Here is a 13,639-nt window from a genome sequence, read left to right on the forward strand (position 1 = left end):
TACCACTGCGGAAGCCACAGTCTTTTATCTTCTCTCAGAAGTGATTTCTGCCGTATTCTGTTTGTTGGATCTAAGTCAGCAAGTACAGCCCACGGGGAAGATCCGCAGATGAAGGAAGAGTGTGGCTGCCTGCAAGTGGCCGTCACGGGGAGCCGTTCCAGAGACTTCTGACGTTGTGTAATAAAATGGTGAATTGCACGTGTTTGAGTATTAAGCCAACCTTGCCTTCCTGGGATTAATGCCACTTTTTCCTTACTTATCCATTTTATATATTGTTGGATTCAGTTTGTTAAAAATGTGCCAATAATTTTTAATCTATATTCATCAGAGAAATGGATCTGTAGTTTTCTTATTTTTTTCTGGTTTTAGTGATGGAATGATGCTGGCTTCATAGAATGAGTGAGGAAGTATCCCCTTCTCTGGAATATTTTGGAAGAGTTTCTGTGAAATTGGTGTTTTTTTTTTCCCCTTAAATGTTTGGTTTACTTCACCAGCAATCTTTTCTGGTCCTGGCATTTTCTTTGTGATAAGGTTTTTGGTTACACCTTTGATTTCTTTGAAATCACTTTGATTTCAAGTGAACTTTGGTAGTTTTTGTCTTTCTAGGAATTTGCTTCATCGAAGTTGCTGGACTTACCGGCATAAAGTTCTTGATAATGTCTGTTGGATGAGTAGTGATGCTGTCTCTCTCATTTCTGTTACTGGCAATGCATGTTATTTCCCTTTCTTTCTTATCAGTCCGGCTAGAGGTGTATCCTTTTTTTTTTTTTAATCTTCTCTGAAAACTGGCTTTCGGTTTCATTGATTTTCTTTGTGGTTTTTCATGTTCTGTTTCATTTATTTCCATGATGATATATTTTCATTACGTTAATTCTCTGCTTATTTCAGGTTTTAATAAGTGTTCTTTTTCTGGCTAGTATTTTAAGGGGCGCTCTTTTTTAAAAACAAGTTTATTTATTTATCTGGCTGCCTGGGATCTTAGTTGTGGCATGCAGGAGCTTCTGTTGCCATGCGTGGGCTTTCTTGGGGTGCATTGGCTTAGTTACTCTGAGGTGTGTGGGACTCAGTTCCCTGAAAGTGAACTTGCTCAGTTGTGTCTGACTCTTTGCAATCCCGTGGACTGTAGCCTACCAGGTTCCTCCGTCCATGGGATTTTCCAGGCAAGAATACTGGAGTGGGTTGCCATTTCCTTCTCCAGGAGATCTTCTCAACCCAAGGATTGAACCCGGGCCTCCTGCATTGTGGGCAGACGCTTTACTGTCCGGCCACCCTGACCAGGGATCAAACCCGCATCCCCTGCATTGCAAGGCAGACTCTTAACCACTGAACCACCAGAGTGATCCCTTAAAGGTGTACTCTGACTACTTTGAGACTTTTTTTTTCCTGCTCAATGCATTTACTATTATAAATTTTCCTACAGTTAAAATGCTATTTGAGCTGTATCTATTTTGATATTCTGTTCAAGAGATTTTATTCAACTAATTCAAGAGACTTTCTAATTCCCCTATTGTTTAGTTTCCAAATATTTCCTGTCTTCTCTTTTAAAGTACTTTTTTCCCTCTGCCCCCTTTTTAAGATACTCTCTTTTTTACTGGTTTTAAGCAATTTGATTTTGATGTACCTTCGTGCTATTTTCTCTAGATTTCTTATATTTAGAGTTCATTGACTTCTCAGGTTCATGTGTTTTTATGTTGCAGTTCAGCTGCCTCGGGGAGACGAGTGGTTTCATATCCATATCACATCTACTGTTTCTTGCTTTCATATCTGTATGAGGAACACATGAACTCTTAAAAAAAACTGAATGCGTTTAATATTGTGATAAATCGTTAGTTCTTGATCAGGAGGACTCTGCCTTGTCTTTTAAAGACATCTTCAGCAGTTTTGTGATACTGTAAAAAGTGGGTTGATCTCCTTCTTATTGGATTTAATTAAAATTGAACCTATGCTTGGTAGTTCAGATACACTCATAGGACAGAGTTGATACTTAGTATTTAATCCAAATTTTGCTTCAATAACTTGAAATAATTTAATTATACACTTTACTATTTTCAAAAAATTGCATGTCAAGCATGTTTATTATACAGTTCAAAAAATACAGGGGTATGTAAAAAGTAAGTAATCTTACCCTTTGCCCCTTCAGTTCTGCTTATCTGGAGGTATCTTAACACTTTGGTGTATTTCCTTGTATACCTTTATATTAATATGTGCTCATACACACACATACAAATAGCTCTATCTGTCATATATATATATGTATGTATGTATATATATATATATATTTTTATATCCATACACATAGTTTCATTTCTTGCCAGTATGGAATCATCCCATATGTATTACTCAGACACTTAAATGTTTGCTTTAACAATATGAGATTTTCTTAGATACCGTCTGTTTTCCTGCTTTCTTAAATAGGAATGTGGAAACTTTTCACAAGAAGAAAAAATAAAACTTTAAAAGCAAATCAGAGGTATCTTTTCTTTAGACTGCATGATAAAGTTACCTTACTTTACGGACAAGCTAGAGGCCATGAAGTTACTAAGTAAAAATGTCTTGAGAATATATGGAGAATGAGAGAGCTGGAACATACAGTGGAAAGCAAGGAGCAAAAATCAGAGAGACTAAAATAAAGCAAGACTCGTTCAGATTATGCTGGAAGAGAATGAGCAAAATTGAGAAGGAAGTAGGGGTGTAGTGAAGTAATACATACAGCATTTTGAAATGAGTGTCATTCCGTGTTTTTCTACGTGGTATTATTTTTCGTTTTCATCTGTTAGTTTTAGTATTAGAAACAACATTGCTTTCACCTTTCAGTATCTCTAACCGTTAGCCCTTTTATATGCTCCATTCTAGTTTAGAGATGAAATCAAGATGGGGATAGATTTTAAACATGTATTCAAGCTTTAAGGTTTTGAAGAACATAGTGATGTTTTCCTGTAGCCATGTTAGTTGCTTCTGGGATGGCCCATCAATGAAAATGCCCTTCTGAATTAATTGAACCGATTTTTTAAAAAAAAATTAAGGCAAATTATCCATCTTTTAGTGATTCGGAAATATCCCACTTGCAGTCAGGTGGTAAAATAAATGACAAGGTCGAGAACCACCTCAGGGCACTAGCAGCCTGGGTGCTAAGCTTCCTGTTTTAGGGATAACGTTTTCAGTGTCAGCCCTCAGTGAATATAATTATAATATAATATAATTATAATATAATATAGCGAAGTGTTAGTTGCTCAGTCTGTCCGACCGACTCTTTGTGACCCGGCCAGGCTCCTCTGTCCGTGGATTTCTCCAGGCAAGAATACTGGAGTAGGTAGCCATTCCCTTCTCTAGGGGATCTTCCCAACCCAAAGATTGAACCTGGGTCTCCTGCATTGCAGGCAGATTCTTTACCATCTGAGCCACCAGGGAAGCCCCCAGCAAGTATGGTAAGTGGAATGATGGTGACGAGTTTTTCATATTGTGGTTTAAGCTGGTGTAGCTTTTAGAATATAGCCTTTGGGGTTATTTCCTGAGATAAAAATGGGCATGCTTTGTAAGATAATAAATCCTCATGTGTAGTGATATTAAAGTTTCAGTGGAGTGATCTGAGTTTAATTTCTCTCTCTCTCTCTTTTTTTCCGCCAGATATGTGTCACAAAGATGTCCACACGAAACTGCCCAGGAATGGACTCAGTGATCAAACCCCTGGACACAATTCCTGAGGATAAGAAAGTCAGGGTTCAGAGGACACAGAGCACTTTTGACCCATTTGAGAAACCCGCTAATCAAGTGAAGAGGGTGCATTCTGAGAACAATGCTTGCATTAACTTTAATAAGAGCTCCTCCGCTGGCAAAGAGTCTCCTAAAGTTCGGCGGCACTCCAGCCCCAGCTCGGTGAGTGCGATCTTCTCACTTACTAACGGGTGAGCAGAGCAAGTGGGACAATGTGCAGGGAGCCAGCAGGTGGCTTTATCAGTGCCTTATTATGCATTCTCTCCTTAGGTGGTTCAGCGTTTTCTGGAAGAGAGTGTGCAGGCCTGCGCAAGTGCCAACTACATATACAAACTCTTGATTCACAGGCACCCAGCAAGCCAGTGAGAAATGATTAAACTTATTTTGGGGAAAAATTTTTTTTTCCCCTAGCTGTTTCCAGTTAGAGGAATTTGTCATTTAAACTCCTTGGGTAATTCAAACTCTTGGAGAGGATTTTCAAACTTTACTGTGTTGGCAGGCAGTAAGGATAGTTTTGAATTTGACAGATTCACAAAGAATTTCATTTCAGAATACTTGTTAAAAGTTGTTCACTTGTCTTATTACAGTTGGTTTTTGTTGTCAATATTTTTAAAATTAGGAGCTAGACATTGAAATTGATCTTATAAAGAGAAATCTTATTCATCACAAGGAAATTTTCTGAGGTCAAACTGTATTAAAGCAAGTCTTGCCTTTGGGCCGAAGAAGGTATAAAGTTTGAGATGATCGCTGCTTTTTGACTGTAAAGAATTTTATTGAAACTCATCTTTCCAAGACTGGCCTGCGTTTAACATTGTTAAAAAAAAAAATAAGCCTTATGATCTTTGGAAATTCAGTAATTTTCAGATTTAACCCACACTGAAGAACTTTATGACATAGTCTAAGAATTTAAAGGGTGAGAGAAGAGTGCTAAGAGAGTTTTGATTCTGTCATCTTGCTAAGAAGCATATTCCATTTCGTAGACTTTAAATATTAAATTCCATGATGGTCAAAAAAGAGCAAGAAATGTCAGCTGCTAGAATATTGACGCTTCAATTTAAGTAAAGTGTGGGATACCACGAAAATCTTGTGTCACAGGTTTTTTTGTTGTTGTTGTTGTTAATGAAGTGAAAATAAATATTGTTAATGCAGCCTTTTTGAGGAGAATTGATTATCTGGGTTTCCCCGGATTGGTCCCTATAATCTTATCCATGATTGCAGTGTAGTGTCTGTCTAGGTCACACATAAACAACACTAACACTTGGGAAAACTTTTAGATTTAGTATCATTTAGAAGAAATGAAAAGAGAATCTTTGAGAATGATTAAACTTCTCTTATGGCAAGAGAATTATATATATATTTTACTACAGATATTATTTGTTCAGTTGTGTCAGATTCTGTGTGGCCCCATGGACTGTAGCCTGCCAGGCTCCTCTGTCCATGGAATTCTCCAGACAAGAATACTGGAGTGAGTAGCCATTTCTTTCTGCAGGGGATCTTCCCGACCCAGGAATCAAGCCTAGGTCTCTTGCATTGCAAGCAGATTCCTTACTACCTGAGCCATCAGGGAAGCCCATTTTACTGTATAGTCATCTCAATAATGTTAATTGTCACCCTACATGATATATAGAAATGGGCATTGAGATATTGCAATGAGGCAAACTTATTCACTGTTTATATGAAAATCAAATTAAACTAGTTATTCTGTGTTTTATCTTCAATCCTAGTTATTGTCCAATCGTGCATTATTTCTTTTCTTGCTCAGATTGTTGCTGCTTTAGTCATTGGTCATTGGGAGCTCTTTTAGGTTGGCCCCTGTGTCCTTTTGAGATGTCTCATTCCCCTTTTAATTGTTGAAATGTTTATTATTTACTTACTTATTTTTGATTGAAGGATGACTGCTTTACAGTATTGTGCTGGTTTCTGCCATACATCAACATGAATCAGCCTTTGATACACTATGTCCCACCTCTTGAGCCTCCCTCCCACCTCCCACCCCATCCCACCCCTCTGGGTTGTCACAGAGCCCTGGCTTTGAGTTCCCTGTGTCGCACAGCAAATCCCCACTGGCTGTCTGCTTTACATATGGCAATGTTTGTGTTTCAATGCTGCTCTCAATTTGTCCCATATACCTTTTCAAAAAATATTAAAAAAATTTTTTTTTAATATTAAAAACATTTTTTATTATTTTTAGTTGATTGGTGATTAGTTTACAATATTGGTTGATTTCTGTCATACATCAGCATGAATTAGCCATAGGTGTGCATGTGTCCCCTCCCTCTTGAATCCCCTTCCCACCCCTCTAGGTTATTACTGAGCCTCAGTTTGAGTTACTTCAGTCATATTGCAAATTCCCATGGGCTGAAAAAGACACATGTACCCCAGTATGCATTGCAGCACTGTTTACAGTAGCCAAGACATGGAAGCAAGCTAGACGTCCATCGACAGGTGAATAGATAAAGAAGCTGTATAGTTATAATGGGATACTACTCAGCCATAAAAAGGAATGCATTTGAGTCAATTCTAACGAGGTGGATGAACCTAGAGCCTATTATGCGGAGTGTTTTTGAAGCACTTCCGTACTTTCTTGTCCTACAAGTTGCTCTTGGCTTATCTTGTATTTTCCCAGCCCCAGACCCAGATTCAGCCATTTCTCCAGAGAGCCCTGTTTCCTTTTACTGAAGCATAGTATTTAGAAACCAGGATTGGGTGTTGGGTGTGTTTGCTGCTACTAGGGGTCATATAACCTTAAAAGTCAATGTGTACATCATAGTATAAATAACAATGGGGGGATTTTGATATTTAATTGTGATTTGAAATAAGGGATTTGCTAAAATTCTTTTCAAGGAAAGTTGAGACTTGTCTGATATATTCCGCATTTCTCTTTCTTTCTTTTTTTGTTGTTGCTATTGTTCAGTCAGTAAGTCTTGTCCAACTCTGCGACCCCATGAACTGCAGCATGCCAGGCTTTCCTGTCCTTTACTATCTCCCAGAATTTGCTCAAACTCATGTCCATTGAGTCAGTGATGCCATCCAACCATCCCATTCTCTGTCACCCCCTTCTCCTCCTGCCTTCAATCTTTCCCAGCATCAGTGAGTTGACACTTCTCATCAGGTAGCCAGAGTATTGAAGCTTCAGCTTCAGCATCAGTCCTTTCAGTGAATATTCAGGGTTGATTTCCTTTAGGATTGACTGGTTTAATTTCTTTGCTGTCCAAGGGACTCTCTAGAGTCTTCTCCAGCACCATCTTCTTTCTTTTACTTTTTATTTTATACTGGAAAGTGAAAGTTAAGTCGCTTAGTCATGTCTGAGTCTTTGCGACCCCACGGACTGTATAGCCTACCAAGTTCCTCTGTCCATGGGATTTTCCAGGCAAGAATACTGGAGTGGGTTGCCATTTCCTTTTCCAGGAGATCTTCCCAACCCAGGGGTTGAACCCGCATCTCCTGCATTGTAGGCAGACGCTTTACCGTCTGAGCCACCAGGGAAGTCCAGTCCTTTATACTGGAGTATAGGTGATTAATGGGGCTTCCCTGGTAGCTCAGCTGGTGAAGAATCGCCTGCAATGCAGGAGACCCTGGTTCAATTCCTGGATTGGGAAGATCCCCTGAAGAAGGGATAGGCTACCCAATCCAGTATTCTTGGGCTTCCCTGGTGGCTCAGACGGTAAAGAATCTGCTTGCAATGCAGGATACCTGGGTTCAGTCCCTGGATTGGGAAGATCCCCTGGAGGAGGGATGGCAACCCACTCCAGTTTTCTTGCCTGGAGAATCCCATGGACAGGGGATCCTTGCAGGCTACAGTCCATGGGGTTGCAAAGAGTCAGACGTGACTGAGCGACTGAGCACAGCACAGGTGATTGATAATGTTATGTTAGTTTCAGTGTTTAGCAGAGTGATTCAGTTATACGTTTACGTTATCTATACTTTTTCAGATTATTTTCCCATTTAGGTTGTCACATAACATTGAGCAGAGTTCCCTGTGCTGTACGGTAGGTCCTTGTTGGTTATCTGTTTTAAATATAGCAATGTGTATGTGTGGAATAGGGGCAGACTCAGGGAGGGTGGCAATGGCATGGCAACATCAACAGCAAATAAAAATGAGGAGGTTTCTCCGTGAACCTCAAAAGAGGAGTGAGGGGAGCAAACCGTGGACAATTTTAAGAAGCATGTGGTACGAGAAAGTGTAGAGGAGGAAGCTCAGGAAAGGCCAGGGGACTAGGGACTTCTCTCAGAGCCCGGGAACCCCCGCATGCTGGGGCCTTGTGAGGACAGCAGCCGTGCGTGGAGGGGACTTCGATGCACCTGTGGGTGGATGCAGGCCCAGAGACCAGGGGGTGTCTGCTGGTCTTCCTCCTTGTGTTCTCTAGAATAGCAGATTGGAGCACCTTTTCAGGGCAAAGCCTTGTACTGAGTAGACGTCTATGCAGGGCAGTTTCAATAGGGAAAAAGAAATTCCAGAAAGCAGTGTTGAAGTGAAACAAAAGGGAAATCTCAATGTATGTGATATTGTCATTTTTTTTTCTTTTTACTTTATGAAAACAGAGCAAAGACCTTTATTCCATAAAGCTAGAAAAGCTCTCTTGGTCATACCCTTCTCAAACTACTGAAACATTCCTTTCCCTTGAAAATAACCGATAGAAAAATTATTGGTTGAATCCCATACAAATCTGTCAAAAAGAGAAAATAGGGAGTAGCATATCATCTCTACAGATAATGAGAGCAAATGAGAAGGGGCACAGTTTTCCTTATTGCAGATTTATGATGCTATATTTGAAAAAAAACCAAAGAATCAGTGGGAATACTATAAACAGTGAGAGAAGTTAGTCAGATTGCAGATTGGAACATTAATATACAAAACCCAATAGATACCGTTATAAGGACAAATAAGAATTAGTGCTGAGGTACTTCCCTGGTGGTCTCGTGGTGAAGATTCCAGGCTTCCTCGGCAGTGGGTGCTGGGTCGATCCCTGGTGGGAGAACTAATACGCCACATGCTGTGTGGTGTGGCCAGGAAAAAAGAAAAGAGTTAGTGTTGAAAGCTGGTAAATAAAGCAGATGATTAAGCATTTATTTTCAGTGATTTCTCTATGAGATTCACCTCAAGGTAATCTAGTCATTGATGAAGGGAAGTTTCTCTTTTAGAAGTGTTAGTTTCTTAGTTGTGTCTGACTCTTTGCAACCCCATGGACTGTAGCCCACGAGGCTCCTCTGTCCATGCAATTCTTCAGGCGAGAATCCCGACCAGGGATCAAACCTGTGTTTCCTGCATTGCAAGGCAGATTCTTACCCGCTGGACCACCAGGGAAGTCTCCTTCCCTACTTTTTGCCGTTAGTTAATATCCAGTCTTTGCAGTCTTGTGGTGATGTGAGTACCATTGTTAGTGAGGTCACATAGTATACTATGATTAAGTTTCTTTGCTTGCGCAACTTTTTGTTTTTCCTGGTTGTACTTACCCCTTCTGTTCACTTGTTTGCTATTAATACAATTAATTAATAGAATTTTAACCACAAACTGAGGCCCCAAACTATTTGATAAAACTAGAACACTCCTCTGAAACAAATCAGAATGAGGTCATCTGTCGGGTTTCGTCTCCTTATGGTTCTCCATTGGCCTCATCCGGTCTGGACTGGTCCATCTCCTATGAGCTGTCAGGAGCATCCTTTCATTCCTCCAAAGCTGAATGGCCAATCTAGATTTCAGGATATGTAAGCCTAGTTGTTGGTTCCCGAGATGATCAAGAAGGGGCTCAGGCCCTTTTTTGTGCATTGTTTTCGTTCAGTCTGATTCTTAATCCTGATTTTCATAATTCTTGGTGTCCTAGTTATGAGCCTTTCACGTTCAACCTCTTCAGAGAATAAACCTTTCCCGGGATCAGGGATGGACAGACACCTGATTGGGAGAGTCTAGGGGAAAGGACTTGTTCTTTAAATCTAATCTGACCAGTCATTTTGGTTTTCACCCCTCCTTGAAGTTCAGCTTCCAATTCTTGAGTGTTTCAGGGATTCTGAAGTGGGAATTGACTTATTTCTCATTGATTCCCACCCTTGGTTTCCACCTGTGGTCATCGTCCTTGTCAGTGACCTCCTATCCATTTGTTTCCCAAAATTTGTTTCTCAAAATTTTTGTTTGTATCTTGTCTGCAGTCTTCCCCTTATTCATTCAGTTGCTCTTCTAAGTTATAACTTTGCTTTCATTTTAATACAGATTGGTGTATGGGGGAGAAATAAATACTTGTGTTCAAGACACCATGTGCTCAGTTGCTCTGTCATGTCCAACTCTTTGCAACCCCATGGACTGTAGCCCTCCAGGCTCCTCTGTCCATGGGATTCTCCAGGCAAGAAAACTGGAGTGGGCTGCCATTTCCTTCTCCAGGGCATCTTCCTGACCCAGGGATCAAACCCGAGTCTCCCGTGTCTCCTGTATTGGCAGGCCAATTCTTTATCACTGCGCTCCCTGGGAAGCCCTGTGTTATTCTTTAACAGGGGGCTTACCAAGGGAACAGATTGAACAGCTGTGTGGGGTAAACAGACACATACGCACATTATTAAAATGTTGAAACAGGGAATCCTGCCCTGGAATTCCAGGCTACCATGTTTAACTGGAAATGTCCACTATTTCTCTCCTATTATATTAACTTCCTTTAGATCCTCTTTCCTGAGAGTTTCTTATTGAGTTTATCGTTTTTTGGTCCACTCTGGGATGCCTTTCTTCTATATCAGGGCACTTCTGTTATTTTGTGTGGTAAATGCTTTGCTTCCTTTTCATTTTGGGAGCTTTTTCTTCCGTTCACTATGCCCTGGAAAAAAGCCTTTGCTTTTCCTTGTTCAAGCTGGAAATCGTTTCTTTTCCTCTTTTAGTATGATACCACAGTATTCTGTTTTATTCTGAGTCCTCTCTGCCCACTCTGCCTTTTTGTTCTCTCCCTGATTGTAGTGGGATGGGAGATTTTACCATGCTCATTTTCACAGGAAAACTGTTTTCCTTTAGATTCCTCACTGGGCCAGAAATGGAAGTTTTTGAGCAGCATCCTGTCCTATAGGTATGGGACGCTGATCATTTCATACTCAGTGGGACACTGAGATAGGATCTTTATGGAACATTTGATGATTTCGTACTCAATGGCATGAGAGTTTTATGATATGTTTTATTTTTAAAGATTTTTTTTGAAAGACTGATGAGCATCCAAGGATATCTTTTATCTGAAGGCCACCAACATTAATGTTATATCTTTATTTTACTGTTATTTCTTTGAAAGTCTTAGGTATCTTGAATGGGCTCCAAGCGTGCAGTTGAGAAGGAGGGGGAAGTGAGCAGCAGGGTGGCGTGGCTGCTCCTGATTTTATGAGGAAGCAAGGTAGCCACTCTTGTTTCTTGAAAATACTGTGGTAGAAACAGTTATGCACCATTACATGTCTCTGCTGGTCATATACTGGTCATTGTCTACGTGAGGAGTCATGACTGAAATTATGGAACTGAGAGTGCCTTAGCCTTAGTGACCATCACATTCATCGGAACTTCCTGATTGTGTCCAGACAGTGGCAGTTTAAAATTCAGACTCAGAGAACAAACTTATGGTCACCATGCGGGAAGGACAGGGGAAGAGATAGTTCCGGAGTCTGGAATGAACACGTGCACTCTGCTATATTTAAAATGGACAGCCAGCACGGATCTGCTGTATAGCAGGTGGAACTCTGCTCAATGCTATGTGGCCGCCTGGATGGGAGGGGAGTCTGGGGGAGATGGGATGCGTGTGTATGTATGGCTGAGTCCCTTTGCTGTCCACCTGGAACTATCACAACATTGTTAATTGAGTATACCCAATACAAAATAAAAAGCTTTTAAAAATAGAGTGAAATTCAGGCAGAATATTATGGATGGGATTTTATTTAAATGGGTATATTTCAAGAGGTATTTGACAGATTTCGTGCATTTGTTTCAGAGGAGTTTTGAGTGCCTACTCTCCCTGGGTCCAGTCCCTGGGTGGTATTCAACACTGTCCCTGACAGGACAAACTTTTGTTTCCTTTTCCTTGCCACCTCCTCCAACCAGGCTGTGCCCTTCAGTAGCTAGAAGTATTGGCAATGCTGCAGGAGACTGTCTTCCTGGTCCAATTTAGAAGGGATTTCATTCAGCTGTGCTATCATAAGCTGAGCTTAAAGAGAACATATTTTCAGAAATCCATGTTTACATTAAGGTCCTCTATGCTTTCTGCAGATTTCTCCCAAATTTACTTCCTTTCAGCTGGAGTGGGGGTCGGGTGGGGTGGGGAAAGCTGCGCCCGTGTCAGGCAGGCTCTATTTGGAAAGTGAGGAGGAAGATGCAGACTTGAAAATGAGAGTCCCACTGCAGGTCTCTGACGCTCGTCCTTGAGGACCTCATTTGGCATTGCCTCCTTCTTACGGGGACTAGGAAGCTCCCAGATGGAGCCCTGCCCAGGACTTCTCGGGTGATCCAGTGCTGAGACTCCACACTCCCAGTGCAGGGGGCCTGGGTTCCATCCTTGGTCAGGGAACTGACCCCACGGCCCACAGCTAGGAGTTCGAGTGCCCACATGCCCTCAGGAGGATTGAAGATCCTGTGTGCTGCAGCTGAGACCCAGTGCAGTCAAAGACAAGAACCGAGACCCCTGTCAGGTTGTTAGTATGTGGGGAGGTTGGGTCTGTTGCCCTGTCTAGCATCTAGATCTATTTTGTAGCCAAGTTACCCATCAACTATGAATTATCTCAGTGTTGCTATGTTTAAAAGGGCTGGAAATGAGCAGGATGATAGAGCCGGTTGTGAAGATCTAAGACGGAAGAAAAATTAGCCAAGGAAGGTTTGACTTCAGAAATCCTGGTTGGTTAATGAGGTCAGATAGTTCTTTTTCTTTAAGAGAAGTGTCTTTATTTACATCGGGCCGTGCTGGGCCTTCACTGTTGCGTGCAGGCTTTCTCTAGTTGCGTCAAGTGCGGGCTGCTCTTCGAGCCGGCTTCTCCTTGCAGTGGCCTCTCTCTTTGCAGAGCGTGGGCCCTACGTGTGAGTAGTTGTGGTGCACAGGCTTAGTTGCCCCACGACATGTGGGACTCCCCCCCTCCCCAGCTGCCCAGGCCAGGGGTCAAACAGATGTTCCTTGTGTTGCAGAGTGGATTCTTAACCACCAGACCGCCAGGGAAGCCCAGGTCAAATAGTGCTGAGTCTGTCCCACTTTCCCCTTACCCAGGCTCACACTTACTTAGTATAATGTAATGGAGCAGTGATTCTCACTTGCGGTTTTCCTGCAATGCAGGGGATCATCAGCAAGCTTAAGGAAGGGGTTATGTTTGAAGGCTAAAGTAAATTTTCAGTGAATTCAGTGTAAAACTGTGTAGCCATATCACAGTATCGCTGCAGCGAACACTCAGGTATACTTGTGCAGTTTATAAAAATCTGGTAAGAACCCCATCCTTGTTTCTAAGAATGGGACTTCAGTGCATGATAGACTTAAGCATGATTTAAATCTCCTCCGTTTGGATGGGAGTTAGATCCTACCTATGGAGTCTTCCCTGGTGGCTCAGATGGTAAAGCGTCTGCCTGCAATGCGGGAGACCCGGGTTCGATCCCCTGGGTTGGGAAGACCTCCTGGAGAAGGAAATGGCAACCCACTCCAGTACTCTTGCCTGGAGAATCCCACGGGCGGAGGAGCCTGGTAGGCTACAGTCCATGGGGTCGCAAAGAGTCGGACAGGACTGAGCGACTTTACTAGATCTACCAATGTGGTAGTATAAAGAAAATAAGTTCTCAATTCCAGTCAACTTGGTTTGAATTCTAGCTCTAGCACTAGCTCTAAGATCTTAGATGAGTTACTTTATTTCTGCAGTCTTAAATTGTTCGTATTCGAAAAGGGGTAGTAATAGAACCACCTTCCAGGTGGTGTTAACAGGGTTTAAAGTTAGATAATGAATGTAAAGT

The 13,639-nt window shown here is 41.6% G+C and overlaps 1 protein-coding gene across 4 annotated transcripts in view; it reads left to right on the forward strand.

Moving 5' to 3' along the window:
* The window catches only part of CDK14 (cyclin dependent kinase 14), a 677,451-nt gene that overhangs the window by 161,958 nt on the left and 501,854 nt on the right, over positions 1 to 13,639 (forward strand). For all 4 annotated transcript variants that reach the window (XM_015095181.4, XM_042248369.2, XM_027968434.3 and 1 more), the window contains one exon: positions 3,625 to 3,873. In XM_015095181.4, coding sequence (XP_014950667.1) covers positions 3,625 to 3,873 — 249 coding nt within the window. The remainder of the gene's footprint in view (positions 1 to 3,624; positions 3,874 to 13,639) is intronic.

Source organism: Ovis aries, chromosome 4 (genome assembly GCF_016772045.2).
Source record: "Ovis aries strain OAR_USU_Benz2616 breed Rambouillet chromosome 4, ARS-UI_Ramb_v3.0, whole genome shotgun sequence".
In the NCBI taxonomy this organism is placed as follows: domain Eukaryota; kingdom Metazoa; phylum Chordata; class Mammalia; order Artiodactyla; family Bovidae; genus Ovis; species Ovis aries.